At 44.0% G+C, this 19,499-nt stretch overlaps 1 protein-coding gene across 5 annotated transcripts in view; it reads right to left on the reverse strand.

Moving 5' to 3' along the window:
* Positions 1-19,499, reverse strand: part of GRIA3 (glutamate ionotropic receptor AMPA type subunit 3) — a 142,482-nt gene that overhangs the window by 11,358 nt on the left and 111,625 nt on the right. For 3 of the 5 annotated variants that reach the window (XR_013184216.1, XM_054641325.2, XM_077185829.1), the window contains exons 13-14: positions 8,207-8,454; positions 7,539-7,653 (exon numbers count right to left, since the gene is read on the reverse strand). Coding sequence is in view for 4 of the 5 variants with exons in the window: in XM_054641325.2 (XP_054497300.1) it covers positions 7,539-7,653; positions 8,207-8,454 (363 nt within the window). In the remaining variant the exon portion in view is untranslated. The remainder of the gene's footprint in view (positions 1-7,538; positions 7,654-8,206; positions 8,455-19,499) is intronic. The other 2 variants (XM_054641326.2, XM_077185830.1) reach the window with 1 other exon arrangement.

A 19,499-nucleotide genomic window follows, 5' to 3' on the forward strand; every position in this document is an offset into this window, starting at 1 on the left:
ATACCTGAAGACCACAGAGATTACAGAATAACAAAACATTCTGAGCTGGAAGGGACCCACAAGGACCAGTGAGTCCAGCTCTGAAATGAAAGGTCTATACAGGGATTGAACCCACAATCTTGGTCTTATCAGCACCCTGCTTTGACCAACTGAGCTACCCTCAGTGTGACCCTGAACAATGGCACCACTGCCTGGCAGTGCTTCCAGCCAAGCAGAGAAATCCTTCACTCCTACACATCACACAGAACCACCAGCCTTCCCTGCCCTGCTGGCAGGAGGAGAGGAGGTGATGCTGAATGCAGCCTCCAGTGCTGTTGACTGGAGCTGAGAGGGCCAGAAGGCAAGTGGCCACTGCTGCATCCCTGAGCCAGCCTGCACAGGCACAGGGCTGTGCAGGGACTGACAAAGGCAGAAATCAAGTCCAGGCCCTCTGCTTAATTTGACAGGATACCATAAGAAATATCACTAACAACCATCTTGGTATCATTAAAATATAAAGATAGAAACAATCTAGGAAGATACACCAAGTCCAGCACTACTCTCTAGAGGGCATAGCTCGAGGTTAAAGACCCATCTAAATCAAATAAGGCACTTTATTCCCCCAAGCTGTATAAATCCCAGCCTGATCTGTAACTATTGAATGGACTTTTTGTCAGATCTTGTTACTGAAATAACTTCTGAATAGATACAAAACCTGCGGGTGAGTGCATCGTCCAAGGGCTCTGCCCTTGCTCAGATAAGATCATCCAGCTGCCTGTTGCAATTTACCAATTTAGCAATGTCTCTGTGCCATGGCTTCATGTTTTGTGACACACCCACACTGAGGGATGGGGAAGACTTTGCTTGGGCTCGTTATCCAAACCCAGTATGTTTGTTTAAACACTACAGTTGCCTGGTACCTCAAGGAGGAGTGAAGAGCCCTGAAAATACAGGCAAAAACCCACATGGTCAATCCCTGTTCCTTCTTGTCAATCACTACTACCTACCTTCTGTCTCAAAAAGTGATTTTTGGTATTCCACACTAAACATTCAATATTCAATGAAAAAATGCAAAAAGCACTGGGCATTTCTTTTTTAAATAATGAGCTCTTGGTTGCTCTTTGCTATCATTTCAGACCCACACCACTTTTCCCCTGCCCCGTGTTACCAGCAGCTGCACATTTCCAAGAGTCAACATTTGAGGGATTGAAATGCTTTATGGGTGGGCAGAGGAAGGGATAAAAGGGAAAGCCATCTAGCTGGGAAAGACAAAGAGCTTGCACAATTAGAAAATTTAAAACTCAGCACCTCAAGCCCTATATATCCCCCAGCCACCTAAGAAATATGCTGCATGTTGATGGCTGGGGTAGTGCTTGGAGGCAGAGCAATAAATCCCCTGGCAGAGGATGCCAGCAGCAGTTCCCTTTGCTCAAGGCCCCGGGGTCCTGAGTGATGGTGAGGAGCATCCTGGGGCTGCAGCTCCCTCGCTGCCAGCGGATGGATTTAACTCCTGCTGAGCACTCAGTAGCTGCAATAGTTGTCCATAACAGAACTTTGATATAGTCTCCATTGCTGGGAGGAGTAACCTGCCATTACAGGTTGGAGCATCCAGTTTATCCTTGTGGAATGTGAAGCATTTTTCCTTTGGTCACCAGGTATACATTTTAAATTAGGCTGTTTGAGTGCATGATGTCATTGTATCATCTACAGACACTGTGCACACCTCTACAGAGCCACATGTGTTACCAGCTGAGGCTGCAGGTTCTTCTGCTCTCCGCAGAGTCTGCAGCCTGTGTTTGACAGCAGCAGTGTCTCTATGAAAGAATATTTACATGTTTCACAAATGTAGCTCAAACAAATTAAACTCTGTACTAACAGGATCATAATTTAAGAGAAGTGCCAAGTGCTAATGCAATAATACAGGCTGATTGGATTAGGAAATACAAGCCATAGCAAGTCACTGCAGCTCATTCACAGCAGTGCCCGATACCTGAGGTACAGATGTGGTGAGAGAATGGAAGAAGAGCAAAGGAGGGCAGGTGCCCAACATCGCGCTCAAACCTACAGCATCTGAGAGAGCAGCATGGACCTTTCCTGCCACTGCTTGGGTCTTTTCTAACCTGGATGGTATGAGCAAGAGACTCAACTTACCTTGCATGCTGGCTATCCCCTCACCTTCTCTTTCTCTTGTCTCTAGGCACATCCATTTCCCCCCATCTTTATTTTCCTCTTGAAACGGCTTCTTCTGTGACTCCTGCTCTTGGCTTCTCAGCAGGCTGCAGGTGGGTGCTGCTTAGTCCAAAGGCTAGTCCACAAGACATTCGAGGAACAGCTACGTTGTGTACAAAAGCTAGAGGCATTCAGCCCATGGTTACAGTGCCAGCAGCACAGAGAAGTCCACAGAGCAGCACCAGTGCCTGTGTCCACGTGAGCAGAATGCTGAAACGTTAGAGTCACTTTGAAGAAGAAGAAAGGCATTTACTTTTCCCTTTGTATTTTAAATGACAGCAGCTAGTATTAAAGAGAAACAACCAAGCCCAGACCCCCAGGGAGACATACAAAGGAAGGGCCCTGCTCCTGCTGTTGGGAGCTCCACTTCCAGCTGTTGGGTTTCCTTTTTTCCTTTTCCAGTACCACAAAGCCTTCTGCCTTGACTTTTCCCATACTGATACTTACAGTGCAGGAGAAATGACTCATGTAAACAATCTATGGAAATTAACTGTTAAGCACCACAGATATTATCAAAAGGAGTGCATAATTAACAAGTCTTTAAGATTTCTTGTGGCCATAAAGGCAGGACATGGCGTCCAGGCAGGAGCCCCAGGTCTGCCCCAATTAATGCTGCACAAACAGGTCTCCTTGCACACTCAGGTCTTGAGCTGGCTTTGGCAAGGCAGCAAAGACAGTCTCCATGATGCTAAAGGTTATACTGGCAAAACTAAACAGTTCCAATTCTTGGACACCAGTGGTTCTGACTCCACCAGCTCCTTTCCAGCATAGGCAACCTACTCTTCCCAAATTATTGTGCTGCTTCTCCCAGTTCCATCTCCAGGGAAATACCCTCAACAATCTGCACAACAGCACCGCTGTTTCTGCAAACCAGAGCAGGCTCTCAGCCCTCCTTAGCAGTGCACTGAGATGCTCCAATGAACTCCTAGAGCATTAAGACTTCATCACTGCCACAAAACATACACAGTATTATTTCTTAATATGCTATAAAGTAATAGCTGTCAATTAAACCAATATTCTGGTGTCTTCCTTTTAAAACATTATTTTGCTTTGTCACTAATTTGCACAATACAGTAATTTCATATTACTTTCCCAGCTCTGAGCATGAATTAGCTCTGTGTTACTGTCACTGGCTCTGATCAGCCATTTTATCTTTTTCCAGCTCATAACGCAGGCCTATAGTATGGATGACAAGGAAATTCATGCTGATGAACATAATTTCAAACAAATGGCTCAAATAAATCGTGCTGCATCTTTTTAAGATAGCCATTTCCCCAAATGTTCTCTTTTATGCACGACGTGTTTGGCAATGGTGCTCTTTAGGCATCAGGTATCATCTAAAATAAAGCATAACAGATTTCTTCTAAAAATATGCCACTTAAAAAAATTATGCTGCAAATGCTAACGGCTGTGCTGAAAATGTATCAAACCAAAACAGCACACAGACACGGGGGAACAGATCCCATCTGCTAATGGCCACACTCACAGCTCCGAAGATCTTGGGAATGGGATATTGTAGGAGCACAGCTCTGAGGGCAGAACTCAACTAGCACACTGGAAAAGTAATTCTATGATTAAAAAGAAACAATTGGAAAATGAAATAATTTACATTGTATGTCATTTCTCTGATGTAGTCCAAAAGAGGTATCAGCCTAAGAAAGAATATATTAAAGAAATTAAGTCAAATAATTAGCAGGGAATCTTGGCAGGTAAAGTTGATGAGAAGCTGCATTCAAACATTCTCCTTCCACGTTGATTGTCATTAAATGTTACCATGAAGGTATAAGAATACAAGAAATTTATCAACAGCAGAACTATGGAAATTTATCTTAGCAGGAAATTGTTCCTATGCAACTGAATAATTAGTTTCACTTAAGTCACTCAGGCTGTGACCGCCATCTGCATCCCCTTTTGTCTGATTCTTGTTAAATCCCTATTCAGCCATAACTCAGCTCCAAGATTATAGGACTGTATAATAAACAAAATAATTAGTTTCCAAACTTGTAATACACTGCAACATATTTCCTGGAATATGTTTTTTTTACAACTGCTATTTTGTATTCTCTCATGATTGAGAACTCAGCTTGCATGTATAAGAGCATTTGAAGAGAGAATAATTTTGCCATGAAACTAAATTCAAGCTCATTTAGGAGAGCTAAGTGAATGAGTTTTGATGCATGTACCAGAACGTCTGCATCAGCCAAGTCAGCCCACATGTATTGACATGCATCCCAGAGAAATTAGGTATGGATGGAGCATATTCCCCTTCAGACTTGTTAAATAAGGACCACTACTGAAATTGGGTCATTCCCTTTGCCAGGGCAGTACCAACACTGGCACTCTCTGCTCCACACCAGCACTGGCACAGACTGGTAGCCCTGAAAACAAGACACATGTCAGCTGAGGCCTTAAAACAAACTCATTAAAATGGCACAATCTCTTCAGTCTTGAATTACGAGTGAACTCCAGGAGCATGGAATGACCACAGGCCTAACCTTGCACTCTGTAAACCAAGAGATTCAAAGTCTGCAGAAAGCCAATTGAATACCTTTTCTTTTTCCCTCTGCAAGACCCAAAATCCTTGTGAAAATGGAAGTCACTGTTTAATTTTCCAGAGGCAGTGAGATAGGGTAACAAGAGACAAACTCACAACTCAGAACGATTCCTCTCAGAGCACGGGCACACCGCATGCCAGAGCGCAGGGAGCACGAGCAGGGGAGGGTGGCCGGGTCCTTTGCAGTACAACGATGGCCACTGGCACAAGCAAACAGGCTCATACTCACCTCTGGCTTTCAGCAAGAGCTAAAGTATCAGTCACAGAGGAACTCAGCTTAAGAAACCGGCACCAGCAGTCTGCCATGACTCACATCTACACATAACCCATTGCACAACCCACTGCCAGGAGGCAGGAGGTGGCTGATTGCCGACTGGGGGCAGCGATTTCCCAAGCCCGGGTCTCTACTGGGGAAGCTGAGAGAGGAGTCTGTCAGCTCAGCCAGTAGAGAGAGCTGCCCCAAGTGAGCAATGGTTGAGATGGAGGGCAAGGTCTGTATCTGCACCTCAGGCACCTTCACCACCCCATCCTGATTCCCCCAGCTGCCACCTCCTTTAAGGTAAAAGGGAAAAAAAATAACAGTTTGCAGTGACTCCTCTGAATGATCTACAAATGAAGCCGTGCTCATATAAACAATTAACTGGAGAGATGGGATGAGATGATGGGGGCAGCTTCTGGTGGGAGGACAGTGAGGAGAGAGAGGCCAGCAAGACTCTTGGAGCTGCAGTGCACAAGGGGCAGCACCAGAACTCATCTTTCCTGAGAGGGCAGTGGGGCTCCTGCAGGGCTGGGGCAGGGCCTGGCCAGTGATGGGGATGTGCTGCGAAGGCTCTGCCTGTCTGCAGCAATGGAGCCACACTGCAGTCTGCAGGGCTCAGGACCTACAGAACTACCTCAAAGGAAGAGCCACTTTGCAACAAAAAAGCCCTTTGATTTACCACACCTCTAGAAACAGCCACTAACCCCTTCCCCACCTCTCAGCTTAGTCTTCTGCGGGAGGTCTTCTACATCCCATGGTCTCCTCTCTGGGGACTTCTGCCAGCTGAGCTGTGCCCCAAGAGCTGGTGACTATAGCTCAAACAAGTCCTTCACCACAGTGTGTTACAACAAACTGCAGACAGACATCACTTGGGACTAAACCAGCAAAACACACATTATTGTGTTTGCTCCCCTTCCCTCTTCTCTGGGTACCAACTCATGTTACCCCAGACTCCACTCCCTCAACATTGCCTGACCGGGCCAAGGGCCTGCGAAATAGAGAGCACTGCTCTTTGTAAAACATCTTCCAGCACAAGCAAAAATAGAAGGATGGCCCTGCCCTAATTGTGACCATTTAAAAAGCCCTCTTTAGCTTCCTTAGGGCTGTAAGTGTTATTGGCTGGGTTTAATTCAATGAACTTGAAGCAATGAAGTTCATTGAAGCTGGTTTGTATGAAGAGTTTTTTTTCAGGGAGGCAGCATTAGACAATGAGGTGCTGGATCCCAGGAGGATATTAAACATGTAATATACTGGCAAATATGACATATAAAAATGTTTTGTGAAGGATGAGCAGCAGAGCTAAAAAGCATAAAAAAGCTTGTGCTCATCTCCAGGCTGCTGCTGAGCACTGCAGACCTCCAGCTACTAAATCAATCCAAATTCAAGAGCTTTTCCTTCCTTTAATATTACACAGTGGCTTTTGCTAGCAGTAGACATGACGAGCTGAGCAATTTCCTATGTAGCCAACTGTATGCAACTCTTATGAATAGATTGTAGCAGTAATTTGCAGTAATTGTCCAAAACTGCAGTTTACTGTTATTATTGATTTTGGACCAAATCTGAAGCATTTTTATTGGAGAGATTAGGAGTTATTGCTCCCTAAAGATCTGGTTTTACTAGATGTAGGAGAGTGTCACTATAAAAATGAATTTCAGTACTTTTCAGTATAACAATGTCATTTAAATTAATTTTCTTGGTAATTCCTGCACCCACAGTGACCAACGACACCCAGCCAACTCCAGCTATAGCTTATCCTCGCTGGGTTAAAGACTGCAGAAAAGGACTGCCAGTCCTACAGGGCAAAGTTGGCAGGAGGAAAGCAGACTAGTTAACATTTGCAATACATGAGCTCACTGAAGTAACTTTGTGAAGGTGCAGTACAGGCTGCCTGGAAGGCTGGGGGAAGCCTCAGCTCAGCAGAAGGCAGTAAAAGGCTGGCACGGCTGCCACTGGAGCCAGATTTGAGTCCACATCTGTATCAAAGGCATGTCAAACACTGACACAGGGCTCCTGCACAGGAGCGTGCAGGAGACTGATCAGTGCTGTACAAAAGGTGACGTTTGAATGCTCCAGGCAACATTTCCAAAACCTTCCCAAAAGGCCAAAGGAAACAGGAGCTCTTTCATCCCCAGGTCTGTGGTGGCACAGCTGGTCCTGGCAAAAAAAGTCTCATAAAGCCTTGCTCTCAAGGGTTGGGACAGTGACCAGAGGTGATCACCAGTTTCTTGTACAGTTACCTCACTGACTTACTCTGCGTCGGTCCCACCAACACTAAACTTTCTATCTGTTAGTTAAATAAGGTTTCCAAGCTCGAACAAACCCGCTGATGATATTAAATAAGACTGTTTCTTTGAAAGAGCTACTGAACAAGAAAACAGAGGTTTTTTTCCCCACCACAATTAGTGAAATAATTTTCATCTGCTTTCTTTTTGAGGTTTTTTTTCTTGAGAAGCAAAATAACAGCCTTGCCGATTACTCTTTGCTAAGGTACCCGATTGTGGTGACATTGAGGCTGACCTTGGAGTCACCTCCCCCGCTGCCGCACTCTCCTTTGTCGTACCACCATTTGTTTTTCAATTTGTCCAAGAGGCCTTGCTCATTCAGTTTTAATACTGCCAGGTTAACAGCATTTCTTGAAACGATAAAACATAACTTGTAAGAAAAAATGCACAAATGCTTAGGAAATCGTAACGTATAAAAAAAGGAGCACAAGAGGACAAATTGGCTAAAATTTCACAGAACGTGGAGCTATCAAAATGTCTGTACAGCAAATACAGGGTTAAATATTGGAGGTGGCATGGAGGATAACATTTGCTCAAAACTGAAGTGTGCGGGATGGGGAAATTGTCTTTGAGAAAAAAAGTAACAACACCACATCATGCAGTTAACATTCGTCACATATGGCAGGTTAACTTGGCTTTTACCATTTAAATTGAAAAAGCCATTGAACTGTAAAATTAAAACAGCAACAAACAATCAGAGAGGACAACACGAAGAGAACACAAAAAATGGATGCATTAAATAAATGAAACCATAATTTACCGTCTTATTTAACTCCATGGAATATTGAAGATTTTAAACTTTTAAGTTACCTCAAAATCCACAAGAAAGAAAATGACAACACAATACATCAGGGTAGGTGGAATACTATAACAACATGGATATTGTTATATTATTCCACCCACCTTAATGCTGAGCCTTTGGGAGTTGCTACACCATAGCCCTTGGAATCCAGGTTGCCTCCAACTTTCATGGTGTCGCAGGGCTTGCGCTGCTCGATGTACTCGTTCATCGTGGACTCCAGCAGGAAGGCAAACTTGCCCTTGGACTTCCTCACTCTGGCCACCCCGTCCGCCGTCGTCTTGGTGAACACCGAGGGCTCGGCCGACTTCATGTACGACCACATTTTCTCATAGACAGCTATTTTTGATCTCTGGGAGAGATGAAAGGAGGGAAATGAAGAGTCATGATGGCAAGACTGAGCTCCTTGGGCTTAGCTGGCTTAGAGGTATAATGACACCCTGTAACTGATTAGGGCTAACAGACCAAAAAAGTCAAGGTAGCGTGGAGACAGATACACTGCCCCCCTGAACAAAGACCAAACCACAAAATGTTTGGCGAGGGAGAAGCAAATCTCAGACATTTATTTACTGATTGCTGAGTAAGTGGCAGCCTCAGAATGAGCAACGGCGTGTGCCCGTCCCAGCCTCGGCTCCTGTTCTGTGCTGGGTTTATCCGCCTGTATGTAGCTCTGCTACCGAGCCAGAGGGAGGATGAGAAATCCCAGGTCATCCATCTTGGCCAACAGATGCCAAAGGAGCCCCTCCTCTTCACACAAATCCTCAGCATTGTTTTTTTTTTTTTACACTAACTGCTGCTAGGAAGGGTTGGCAGTTGCTTATTACAAGTTTTTAGCAAGGCAGGAGTGTGTTTTTCACAGTGGCAATGCAAGTCTATGATACAGGAGACCATGACATTCTAGTGGCTGCCAACAAAGATGCTCAAACAAGGGATATTAACAGTGACTACAAAATCTTTTATGAATCAATAATCAAATATTCAAAATTTGGTTTCCCATTTCCTAAAAGACAGCAAATACAAATATGGGCAGTAAGCTGAAAAAATCACTGGTTAACTGCCTGTCAGCCATCCATATTTTTTCCTGATTTCCCTGTTCTGAGACTGAGCAAAACCTAACAGCCTCTAGCTCAGCATACAAGCTTTGTAAACCTTGAAATGTTGAGGAATGTGTTACTTCCCCTTCTCACTCTTTCCCACCAGTAACATTTAAGCCACCCTCAGATCTCAAAGCCACCTCCAGACTGTCAAGAATTTGTATCCTGGACTACCGGTTATACTTTCCTGCTTGGTCAACAGAAGGCAGTAATGCCAACTGCATTTCTCCAAAGTCTAGAAATCCCAAAGATTTATATAAGGCTTTCAGTCCAAGTTGTGGGTACCTTGAATTTATGCCTCATATTCCTTGCCAGTTCCCTGTCCACAGCTTTCCTTGCAGAATAGGAATGAAGGAGGCAGTAGCTAAATCTAGCTCAAATTTAGCAACCTTGTGGTGGAAGACTGCTAATGTCCATCAGCTTGATGATCGAGACATGCTTCCTCCTCATCCAGGACAATTTAATGCATTTTGAATAATGTAATGCTTAACAGCCAGCCTCCAAACACTTCACAGGGAGTAAGCCCTGCCTGCACTGCTCCTCAGATTAACATGCTCAGCTGGTGCTGCTACAGTGGATAGAGAGGTGCACAGAGGGCAGCATTTTATTTTATCCTTCCTGATGAACTGAAAAACAACTGAAAATGCAAACCAATTAAAATCAGCCCATGTGACAACAGGAAATCAGAGAGACAACAATCAAGAGGGGCTGGCTGGGTGGTGGGTGGGTGAAAAACAAGTCAGAGAGAGCATCTCCTAACTAAAGAGGGGCTGTACAGCTTTGTTTGTTCAGCATCAGGACAAAGAGGATGTAATTGGGGTATGAAATGGTCCTTACACAGTTGAAAGAAGGAATCTGGATTTTCCTGACCTTCCCCTGCAACAGCAAACACTGAATAGCCTGAGATGAGGGCAGTGGCTCTGAATTTGAGTGGGGAGTGTGGCAGCTCAGCCCCTGCATGGAGTGCTAAGCCTCAGCTGACTGCAGGACCATGGATCCTGCCCAAGGAGGGAATCTCACTGGGGCTCAGGGCCAGGCTCCCATGGGCTGGTAGCCAGAACACCCTGATAGCCACACCCTGATAATCACTGCCTGCTCAAGGTGCCCTCTGTGAGCACACTGACTGGGTGCTCCTGCTTTTCCAACAACCCACTTAATGGATGTGGGCATTTCCTCATCTCCTGCCCTGCTGGGAGCGCCCAGGGCACTGCATGGCTCCCAGGAACCTGCCAGAGGGGCTGTGGGGATTCCAGGGATACCAGAAGTGGTGTCTCCCTGTGCCCTGTGGGCAGCAGAGCAGGTGACAGCTGTGCACCTATGCAGGTGGCAGTGCAGGCCGTGTCCCAGGCAGTGCCCCTGGCCAGCCTGCCAGCCCTTCCTGTGCAGCTCTCTTGGGCACAAAGGGAAATAAAACAGCCTGGATGGCCAACACAGAGACTGCAGGAGCAGTGGCAATCCTGGCGTGTCTTAGTTTCAAGGTTCTCTTCCTTACAACCTTCATCTTCTTTTAACATAAATAATACAAACACACCTGGCCATTTATATTTGCAAATAGGCACCCAAAGGACAAAAGGAAGGTAGAAAACCATCTTTACTCTTTATGCCTCTCAGCAAGCTGAAGTCGTGTGCCTTCCAAATTGTGCATGCACTACGAATGCTTTTGCTTGTTTTCCTCTGCAGAGTGTGCCTTTAATTATCCAGATAAACCAGAATTTCTTTTCCTTTCAGTCTTTTAACTCACATGTGAGTATCTGTCCGTCATAAGTTCTTTCATACTCTTTCCACCTGGCCTGACTACCTGAAAGCAATGGCCAGTACATCTGTGCATTGTTAATAATCACAGTTATCTGGTGAGTGCCAACAGCATGCACAGGGCTGCACATGGTCCACAAAGCATGTTCCCTGCTCCAAGGGCAAAGGGTGAATATCATCATTCATGCTTCAGAAAACCAAATTCTACAACTGAAAACCTGCTCTCTTTTCAACTTCAACAAATAGCCTAAGCTTTATAGTCTGTTGCCTTCATTTAACTCTTCTGGATGATGTAGTTAAAAATCAGTTCCCATTTCTACATGGTCATTGCCCACCTCTTCTTCTGCCAAGTGGGATTTTCATAATATCTTGTTATCATCAAATTAACTAAATAAGTATAGCAATCTGACCTAGTAGAAGTAGACAAAAATTCAAGCTAGAAACAAACAAAGCATGTGTTGACTGGAAAAGGTTAATCTAAAATGCATCAGGCATGTATTGGCTGAGGATCTCAGGGGTCCTGAGAGAGAGGACCAGGGATGTGATGGGCTCTGGCCATTGAGTCCTGCTTGGCTAGTGCTAATTTTTGCAGCCATTCACCCAAATTCCTAATAAGGTGAAAGTAATTACCTATGATGAGGCTGCTTGGAGAAAGGGATAGTTTTCTGCTCCTAGAGCCATATTTTAAACCTGCTCACTGCCATGAAACTACCAGTTGATTAAAGCTGGTCAAAGATGCAACAGGATGAAATGACAGATGGTAGCTTTAGTAAATTTTTTTTTCCAATTTTCCAATTGCCTCAACAAAACCCAACCACCCCAGAAGCCCCTAAAAGACTTTCAGAAAAGAAAAATGTCTTTCCAAACTATAAAGCTCCAAATTCTGTGTTGAAAGAACATTCTTACCCATCTGTCCCCCTCTGCAGACATTCACACTGCCTCTCCCAGCCCCCCTAGGAGTCTGACACCCATAAAAGGGGCCAGACAGCAGAAGCAACCACAGAGAAAGGATTTACACTCCTAAGTAAGGCAAGGTCTGACAGATCTGCACTGTTGCTAGAGTTCAGTGGCAGTAAAACATTCTCCCTGTCAATAAAGTGTTACTTTTAAAGAGATCCTTAGGAAAAAACCCCAAAACTTAAAAGCAAAGATTTAAGCCAATTCAAAGCCCATAACTGTAGTAACTCCCTGTGCTCTGCAACTCCTATTTCTTTGATATTGCTCTCCAGAAGTCCGCCACCCACATTTCCTCAGGATTTCAAGGGGATATTATTATAATTTTTTTCTTAAAAGCAACATTTTCAGTGTTTCATCTAGGCCCTGAGACACATTAAAGCGTCTTCATTATCGCAGCCTTACTGTAGATATAAATAGAACTGGCCTTTGCTTTGTCAATAATGCTGGCTTTTTTTTTTCTTTATTTGGATATGTTTATGCAGAAATATAAGCCACAAACACCCCAGCCAAGGGTGCAGGCAGCTCCCTTCCATGTCAGCAGAGCCAGCAGCTCTCGTGCCAAGGACTCTCTTCACTTGGCCCGTTACTAATCAGCACCTAAATACACATTTCTTCTGGGTAGCAATGCACTCATTTGAAAAGAAGATGGCAATCCCATCAGTCCACAATTTTAACACTGTCTTTCATTCTAATTCTCCTAGTTTTGCTGTGTGGTTGACTCCAGCAGTGAAATGAAAAATCAGCCAGAGTGTGTGGTGGCATCTAAAAGAGTGGCCAGTCAGGGCTGGGTGAGTGACACAGGCAAGGGAAGGAGGCAGGTTTGCCTCTCACTTGCATCTATTTCTTCAATCCAGCAACTACAAATGTGGCTCCAGCTGGGCTAGACCTGGTGCCTTGGTTTCACTTTTGCACATTCCAAATCACCTAGAGATCTAGCAGACCCCAGCACACCTTGGACAATTCCTTGACATTGGTTAAATTTAGCTCTAAAATATGAAGCCTTCTCCCAACGACTGAATTCCCTTCCCCCTCTGCAGACATCTGTCTCACACTTCTGCTAAAAGTGACATTGTGTCACCTCCTCCACTACTGAGTAGGGGTGAGGTTGCTGTATTTGAAGGAAGCAACGCTTCTCCTTTCTACTTTAAGTATGTTACAGAGATGCCCTTTACCTATTTTAGAACATTCAACTCTCCCTACCACCTCCTCCACAACTTGAAGGTCTTCTTCAAAATGTCTCCTTGTGCACCCTGTTGGGATATTTTACTAAAAATTACTAAAATGGTCCTTAATTTCTTATGACAGGGACCAGGAAGTGATTTCCCAGCAGTCAAGCTCAAATTTTTCTCCTATAGGTGAGAGCTGTTGATCATCCAGTCATGAGCCACAAATAATCAAATAAATGCTATTTTAAAAATCCAGTTATATATTTTATAACTGTATAACTCTGTTTTATACTTCAAGAAATTTCAGGTAATACTGATTTTTTTAACCTCTGCCTTCAAAACTAAGAGGGATAAACAAAGTGTAGCAAAATAAAAAAGCATGTGGAGCATCCTGACTGCAGCACACACATAAAGGTAGGCAGAGACATCAATAAAGGTCCTAAAGCAGCAGACCTACCACTCTCCTCTGCTGCATGGGCCCTATGACCACATTATAGCTCCTTAACAAGGGAGATTTACAGCCCTTAAGTCAGACAGATGTTGCTGATACAAAACACAACGGTCCATACTAAAATCAGTGCAGGTATTTAATGTGAATAATACATGCTGCCTTTCTACAGATCACACCTCACTTTGTATGGAGGCACACCTCACTGGAATGAACTTGGGCAGTTAAGTGTGAACCACAGCTTCATTATCATCACTCATTGCTTTTCCTCCATGTGTGCAATTAGCTCTTCTGCAGCAGCTAATGAGTCCAGCAGCTTATGAACCATTTAAAAGCAAGCTACTAAACAGGAATGAAAAAACTGCCAAGAGACAGCCTTGGTACTGCTGCTGCTGCCTGGCTTGGGCCCCACTGATATCCACAGGGTTTAGGCAGTTGCTTAACTGAACTTCTACTATGGCAAATTGCAATGGAGTGGCACCACTGTGTTTGCTGTTTGGATATGGCTTTGGTTTGGTGCCTTTCCACTCCCTCTAAGCCTCATGTTGAGTCATCCCTGGCAGAGCTGCCTCTGGGGGGGAGTGAGGGACACTGGTGGGAGCCCTCAGCCTAATCTCACCCCTGGAGCACATGGAGGCCAGCCTAATGATGATGCTACATAAGAACATGATAAATATTATTAGTAAGGTCCCTCTGCCTGAGATTTCCAGGCTCTTTACTGAGAAAGTAAAAATAGGTCTCATGAAGGCCAGAGGGCACCATTAGTCCCCTTTCCCCAGAGAGGACATGAAAGCAGAGATGCCATTTACTGAAGGTCATAGGGCAGAGTCTAATAGATCAATGTCACAGCTTTTAGCCACAGATAACTTGTGATGCCAGCAATTTACTTACCTATATGGACAGAAAAATCAATCCCATCATTACATGAACCTCTTGCTTTTATTACATTCTCGGCAGAAGAAAGTAGGTCAGGGCATTTCTCTTCCAGCAAGGCCAAACCCCAAGTCCACCAATCTTTACCCACAGTTTATGAATTTATGAGATGCCACAGAAAAGCCAGGTTCAAGCATGCACATGTAAACTAGTCTGTATTGTAGGAGCACACAAATCTTTAAGAGTGCATGCACACACGTAAAAGAAAGGGTGATCTGGTGACTAATAATATTTTACAGCCAAGCATATGATGGGAGACATTGTCATGTTGGTTTATTGCTCAAATGATAACTTAGGCTTTAGAAATGGTATTTTTCTTTCCCAGTTGGGTCAAACGAAGCCCAGAGAGCAGAAAGATTAGGCCTGCAAACCCCTGGGCTGCTGCTTTTCTCTAGAATCCTCTATGCCAAGATGCAGACTACCCCTGCATGGGGCTGAGGGATGGGGAGTCCAGCAGGAGGCTGGTGGAGGTGGTGATGGTGGGGAAGGACAGTCCACAGCAGTGCTGCCACCCAAACAGCTGGGGAAGCAGCTTAATAAAGCCCCTCCAGGCTTCAGCATCATTAGTTTTTCCACACCTGACACAGAAAGTGGCCTGATTACAAAAGGAAATGTCTTACAGAAATACTACAATATTTCAGGACGTGTGTTTTGAGACTTCCTCTCTGTATATCATGGTTCTTTTCAAAGTGTGACCTTTGGCAGCAGGGGGGTGATGTGCTGTAGCTGCTTTTTAACAGGCAGCTCTTCTGCAGCGAGCTCTGCTCGCACAGACAAGCAGAGTCACTCCGGCTGCAGCCAGACGCTGCTGACATGTCAGTAACAGTCTGAGCAGCAGAATGTAAATCAAGATTTTAAAATGCCCTTTCCTGGCACAACACTGAACTTCAGACTATATTCATCTCCTCACTTTATTGCTGCCTTTACTCCTCCTTGTTGCAATGCTGATTGGGAAATTAAAATGAAAGTCTTTTCCAGAGACAAGCTGCCTTTGTAAATCCTCTGCGACTCAGGGCCAGAGCCAGCGCTCGGGCAGTGCTCGCCCTGGGGAAGCAGTGCTGGGGGTGACAGGGGCTGGGTGGCACATACCAGGGATCTGGACAGCTGTGCTGGGCAAGCCTGTCTGTCTGTCTGTCTGTCTGTCTGTCCGGGGAGCAGGAGCAGCACACACTCAAGCTGGCTGGAGGGAGGCTTACGTCAGCCTTCAGGCTAAGGGGCATCTTTCCAGCAGTGACATATTCAGCAGAGTTGTCTTGTCTGGGCAACTGAGCAGCACAACCAGCCCTGCTCTGGATTTGGCCCGTAATAAATTAACAGAGAGCGGCATTTCCAGCACATGATCTGAACACTGTCAGGTCTAATGAGTTTTCAGCTCCAGACAGGAAAGGCCAATATACAGGCAATGATGGAGAAATCCCAGTGGACTGCAAGAGGGGATGTTTCATATTCACATCATTAGAGTTTCTAAACCTTCATGTATTTCCTAATTATGCAAAAGTAACAGTAGCAGTGCTGTGAGTCATTTATCAGCACCCATGTATTTTAAATGAATCTCTAATAAGCATGTACTAATGTGACACAGCAGCATTACATAAAGTAGTAGAGACTTGAAAAACCAGGGTCCTCGCTGTCTTGGGCAATGTCATTATCATTATCATAGAGCTTCTCTCCAAAAAGTAGAGCATTCAAACAGCAAGTGATTTTCCCCCCAGGCACTCTCTGCTTGCCTCTGTGGTACAGACACAGTTACAGTGTTAACCCACTGTGAGCTGCTGTGTCTGGCTTCCCACAGGCTGCAGCCCCTCTGTGTCCAGCTTCCCATGAGCTGCAGCCTCTCTCACTACCTGGTCCCCAGAACCCACAGCTCTGCTCTTACAGAAGGTGACTGCTGGGTGGTATGGAGATAGAGGTGAGCTGGAAAGCCTAAACCACAAACACAAGAGCTATAGACAAATGCCACCTGTTATTGAAGATAATGGGGAGATTTATTCAAATATTTGTTAGTAAGTGTTGACTGAAAGCTTTGCTAAATCTTGACTTGCCTGCTGAAATTAGTAAAATGGCTCAGCCACCTTAAGCCCAGCTCCATTCAAATGCTTCCTTTCCAAGAAGTAGATGATGGATGAGCTGTTAATTTTAGTTCCTGTAAGGATACATTTTCCTCTCCAATCTACAGCCTAAAGACATTAGATCACCTCATGGGAAACCATTTCTTTTGCAATTATGTCACATTTGATTTCCTGTTGCCTTTAAAACTGCCTGTTGGCCATGTGATAGAAAGGAGGTTCAAGAGATAAACAAACCCCACCAGCAGACCATCTATCATCCATGCAATGGAGAGGCTCTGATCTCTCTGCATGCATACAGCCACCTTTTAATATTTGTACATGCTCCCACCTATATCAAACAGGGGAAGAGAGAGAAAATATATAGGTGAATAAAATTTTCACACCTTCTGTGTTTAAAAACAGTTAAACTACAGTACTTTTTATGATTAACAACTGCCACATTGAATATCTCAGATCTATAAAACTCATCTTTGAAGCTACCACTTTTCTGTGATGTTCTATTCTTTAATGTTCATAAATAAAATCACACTTCAATATTTTTGTCAGGGATTTTTTATGATGACTGTGTTGTTTAGCTCGATGTCAAGTGCACAGAAACCTCCAAACTGCTAATCATAGTTTTATCCTAAGGCAAAAGCAAAGCACTTGTATGACTGCAGTGCTAAAAACAAGTCCTTCATCTTCACTAGCAAAATAAATTTTGAAATTAAAAATCAAAGAGTTTAACTACAGATGAAACCCTTAGTGCTGCGTTCACAGAGTTCACAGTGATGTTTTTAATAGCCTCTAATGATGATCTCAATATCGTTTGATTGCACAGAATGCATAAAAATCATATGGCAGCTAGGGGTGTAGAACCCAAGGCTTCTCCTTACCTAAACAGCTTGCTCGTGGAATTTATTTCCCTCTCGTCTTCACACAAGCTTATCATCAGAGGAAAGCAATGAGCTCTTTAACTCATAGCGGGTGTAACACACTGGTGCTTCTGAACACATTATGGACATAATTCCTCGCTCTCTCCTGAGGCTCTGCCATGGAGCTGTGCTCCTCCTTGGCTGCCTGACTGGCACTGGCCTCACCTGACACTGTCAGAGGCACCTGAATGGGGAACCTTCTCTGCATGCTGCCAGCTGGGGGGGCGAGTGGCACTTGGCTGTTTGGAGCCAGGAGGGACCCGCTGGTGCCACCACAGCCCCTCCTCACACAGCCCAACACAAGGCTCTATGGAACAGGTCTGAGTTAACCTACGTGCTTTTAGCTGAAGGTGTTTCTAAATCCTTTTGATGGGTTAAAGGAATGTTTTCTTTTAATTTCAATAGTATTTGGAGTTTGTTCTTTCAGAGAAGTGTTAATTTTCTGTTTTAGTGTTAATCTGCCTGGTGTTTTTTTCTTTGCTTTCCAACGAATTTTTTTCTTTGTTACCTTTAGTTTTACCAGCTTCACAATTTGGTACTTAAGTTTCTTTTCAAGAGATACCTCACCAATCTCCTTCCCACTTCCTGCTTTTTCTGGTAACTGTTTGCATGCCCCTCTCCTCAGTATGGGCAAGCAGAAATGCAAAGCCTTATGCCAGTGCATCTCATGCTTTTCTATCTGTCCCTGCTGAACTATTCTGATTTCAGAACAGTTTCAAAATGGGAAACATTTTAAGAGGCCATCCTTAGTATGACTTCCTGTGTCTTAAAAACTGTGGGTTTATACATATTTTGTGTATAGACAAAGTCCAGAAAGGACTCACTTCTGAATTTGGTTTGCAAAGAATCACTTTTTGAGGAAAACCAACTGTAAGAGCTGGAACAACCATCATGCCCAAAGGACCTTCAGTCTTTCTACTGAAATTCCAAACAGATCTGATAATTAATGGCATTTACAGGAGGAAAAATCAGGAACTGACTTCAGGGCAAGTCATTCCACCTGAGGCATGGGAAAGCCACTCAGTAGCTGAGTTGTTCGGTTTGGGACATCCTTAAACTTGTGCTGAGAAATATACAAAGAAAAAATTCTAAAGTAAAGTAACATTCATCGGAGATCTTCTTTTCTCCTTAATTTTGTGAACAGTGATTAACTACATAAGTTCTCAGTGAAGTGTACTAGCAGGTCAGCTGTGTTTGTCAATGATCAAACACACACTTGGCAAGGTATTTTGCAGGAGCCTCTTAACAGAGATATCTGCTATTAATTAAAAAAAAACCCATAAATTCAAGGGCAATTTATATTTCTAAATGTCTACAAACATGTCCTGCTGAAGTTTAAATACAGCCAAGTTTAGACAAGAATCACTAACTGATTGTAAAGGTCATGCCTTTTGAATATATGCATATTGGAGGTGAAGTATTAGAGTGTGGTATTATACTTAGGCTCAGTGCTAAATTTGGATTAAATGGCATTATATTGATTTGATAAGCTGCTCAGATATGCTGAAACTTTAATTGAATGTATTAGAAGATGTTAATTCCAACAGATAGACCTTTAAAAGTAGCTTAGGGATTTGAAACTTCTTTCTCATACAGGCCTTCACCAACCTTCAAGAAAGAGAAAGAGGAATTTTGGAGTCCTTAATCTAAGTCCATGTGTTAATAAATATCTCAGGAGAGGTTCTTTCTTTTCAATATGGATGAGTGCCCTTTGAAAGCCAAAAGGGAATTGATGTAATCTATTGATTGCCATTTAAACGCCTTTATTAGCTAATTAGTGCAAAATGTAAGATGTTTCTGAGCAGAAACAAGCAACAGCCATGAGAATAAAGGAAGGTTCCTCTGAATCTTAGATATACTGGGAGGACAAATGCCCTTATGCAGAGAATCACCAACAAGTGAGAAGTGTAAACAGTGTCTGCTGTGAAACTGTTAGAAAATATCAGCTTTGGCTGGAATTGTGAGAGCAGTGTTGGAACTGTGAGAGCAGTGTTGGCATTGTGAGAGCAGTGCTGGGACTGTGAGAGCAGTGTCACGCCAAAGCAGCCGCTGTGCAAGCCTCAG

This window comes from Agelaius phoeniceus, chromosome 14, assembly GCF_051311805.1.
Source record: "Agelaius phoeniceus isolate bAgePho1 chromosome 14, bAgePho1.hap1, whole genome shotgun sequence".
Classification (NCBI taxonomy): domain Eukaryota; kingdom Metazoa; phylum Chordata; class Aves; order Passeriformes; family Icteridae; genus Agelaius; species Agelaius phoeniceus.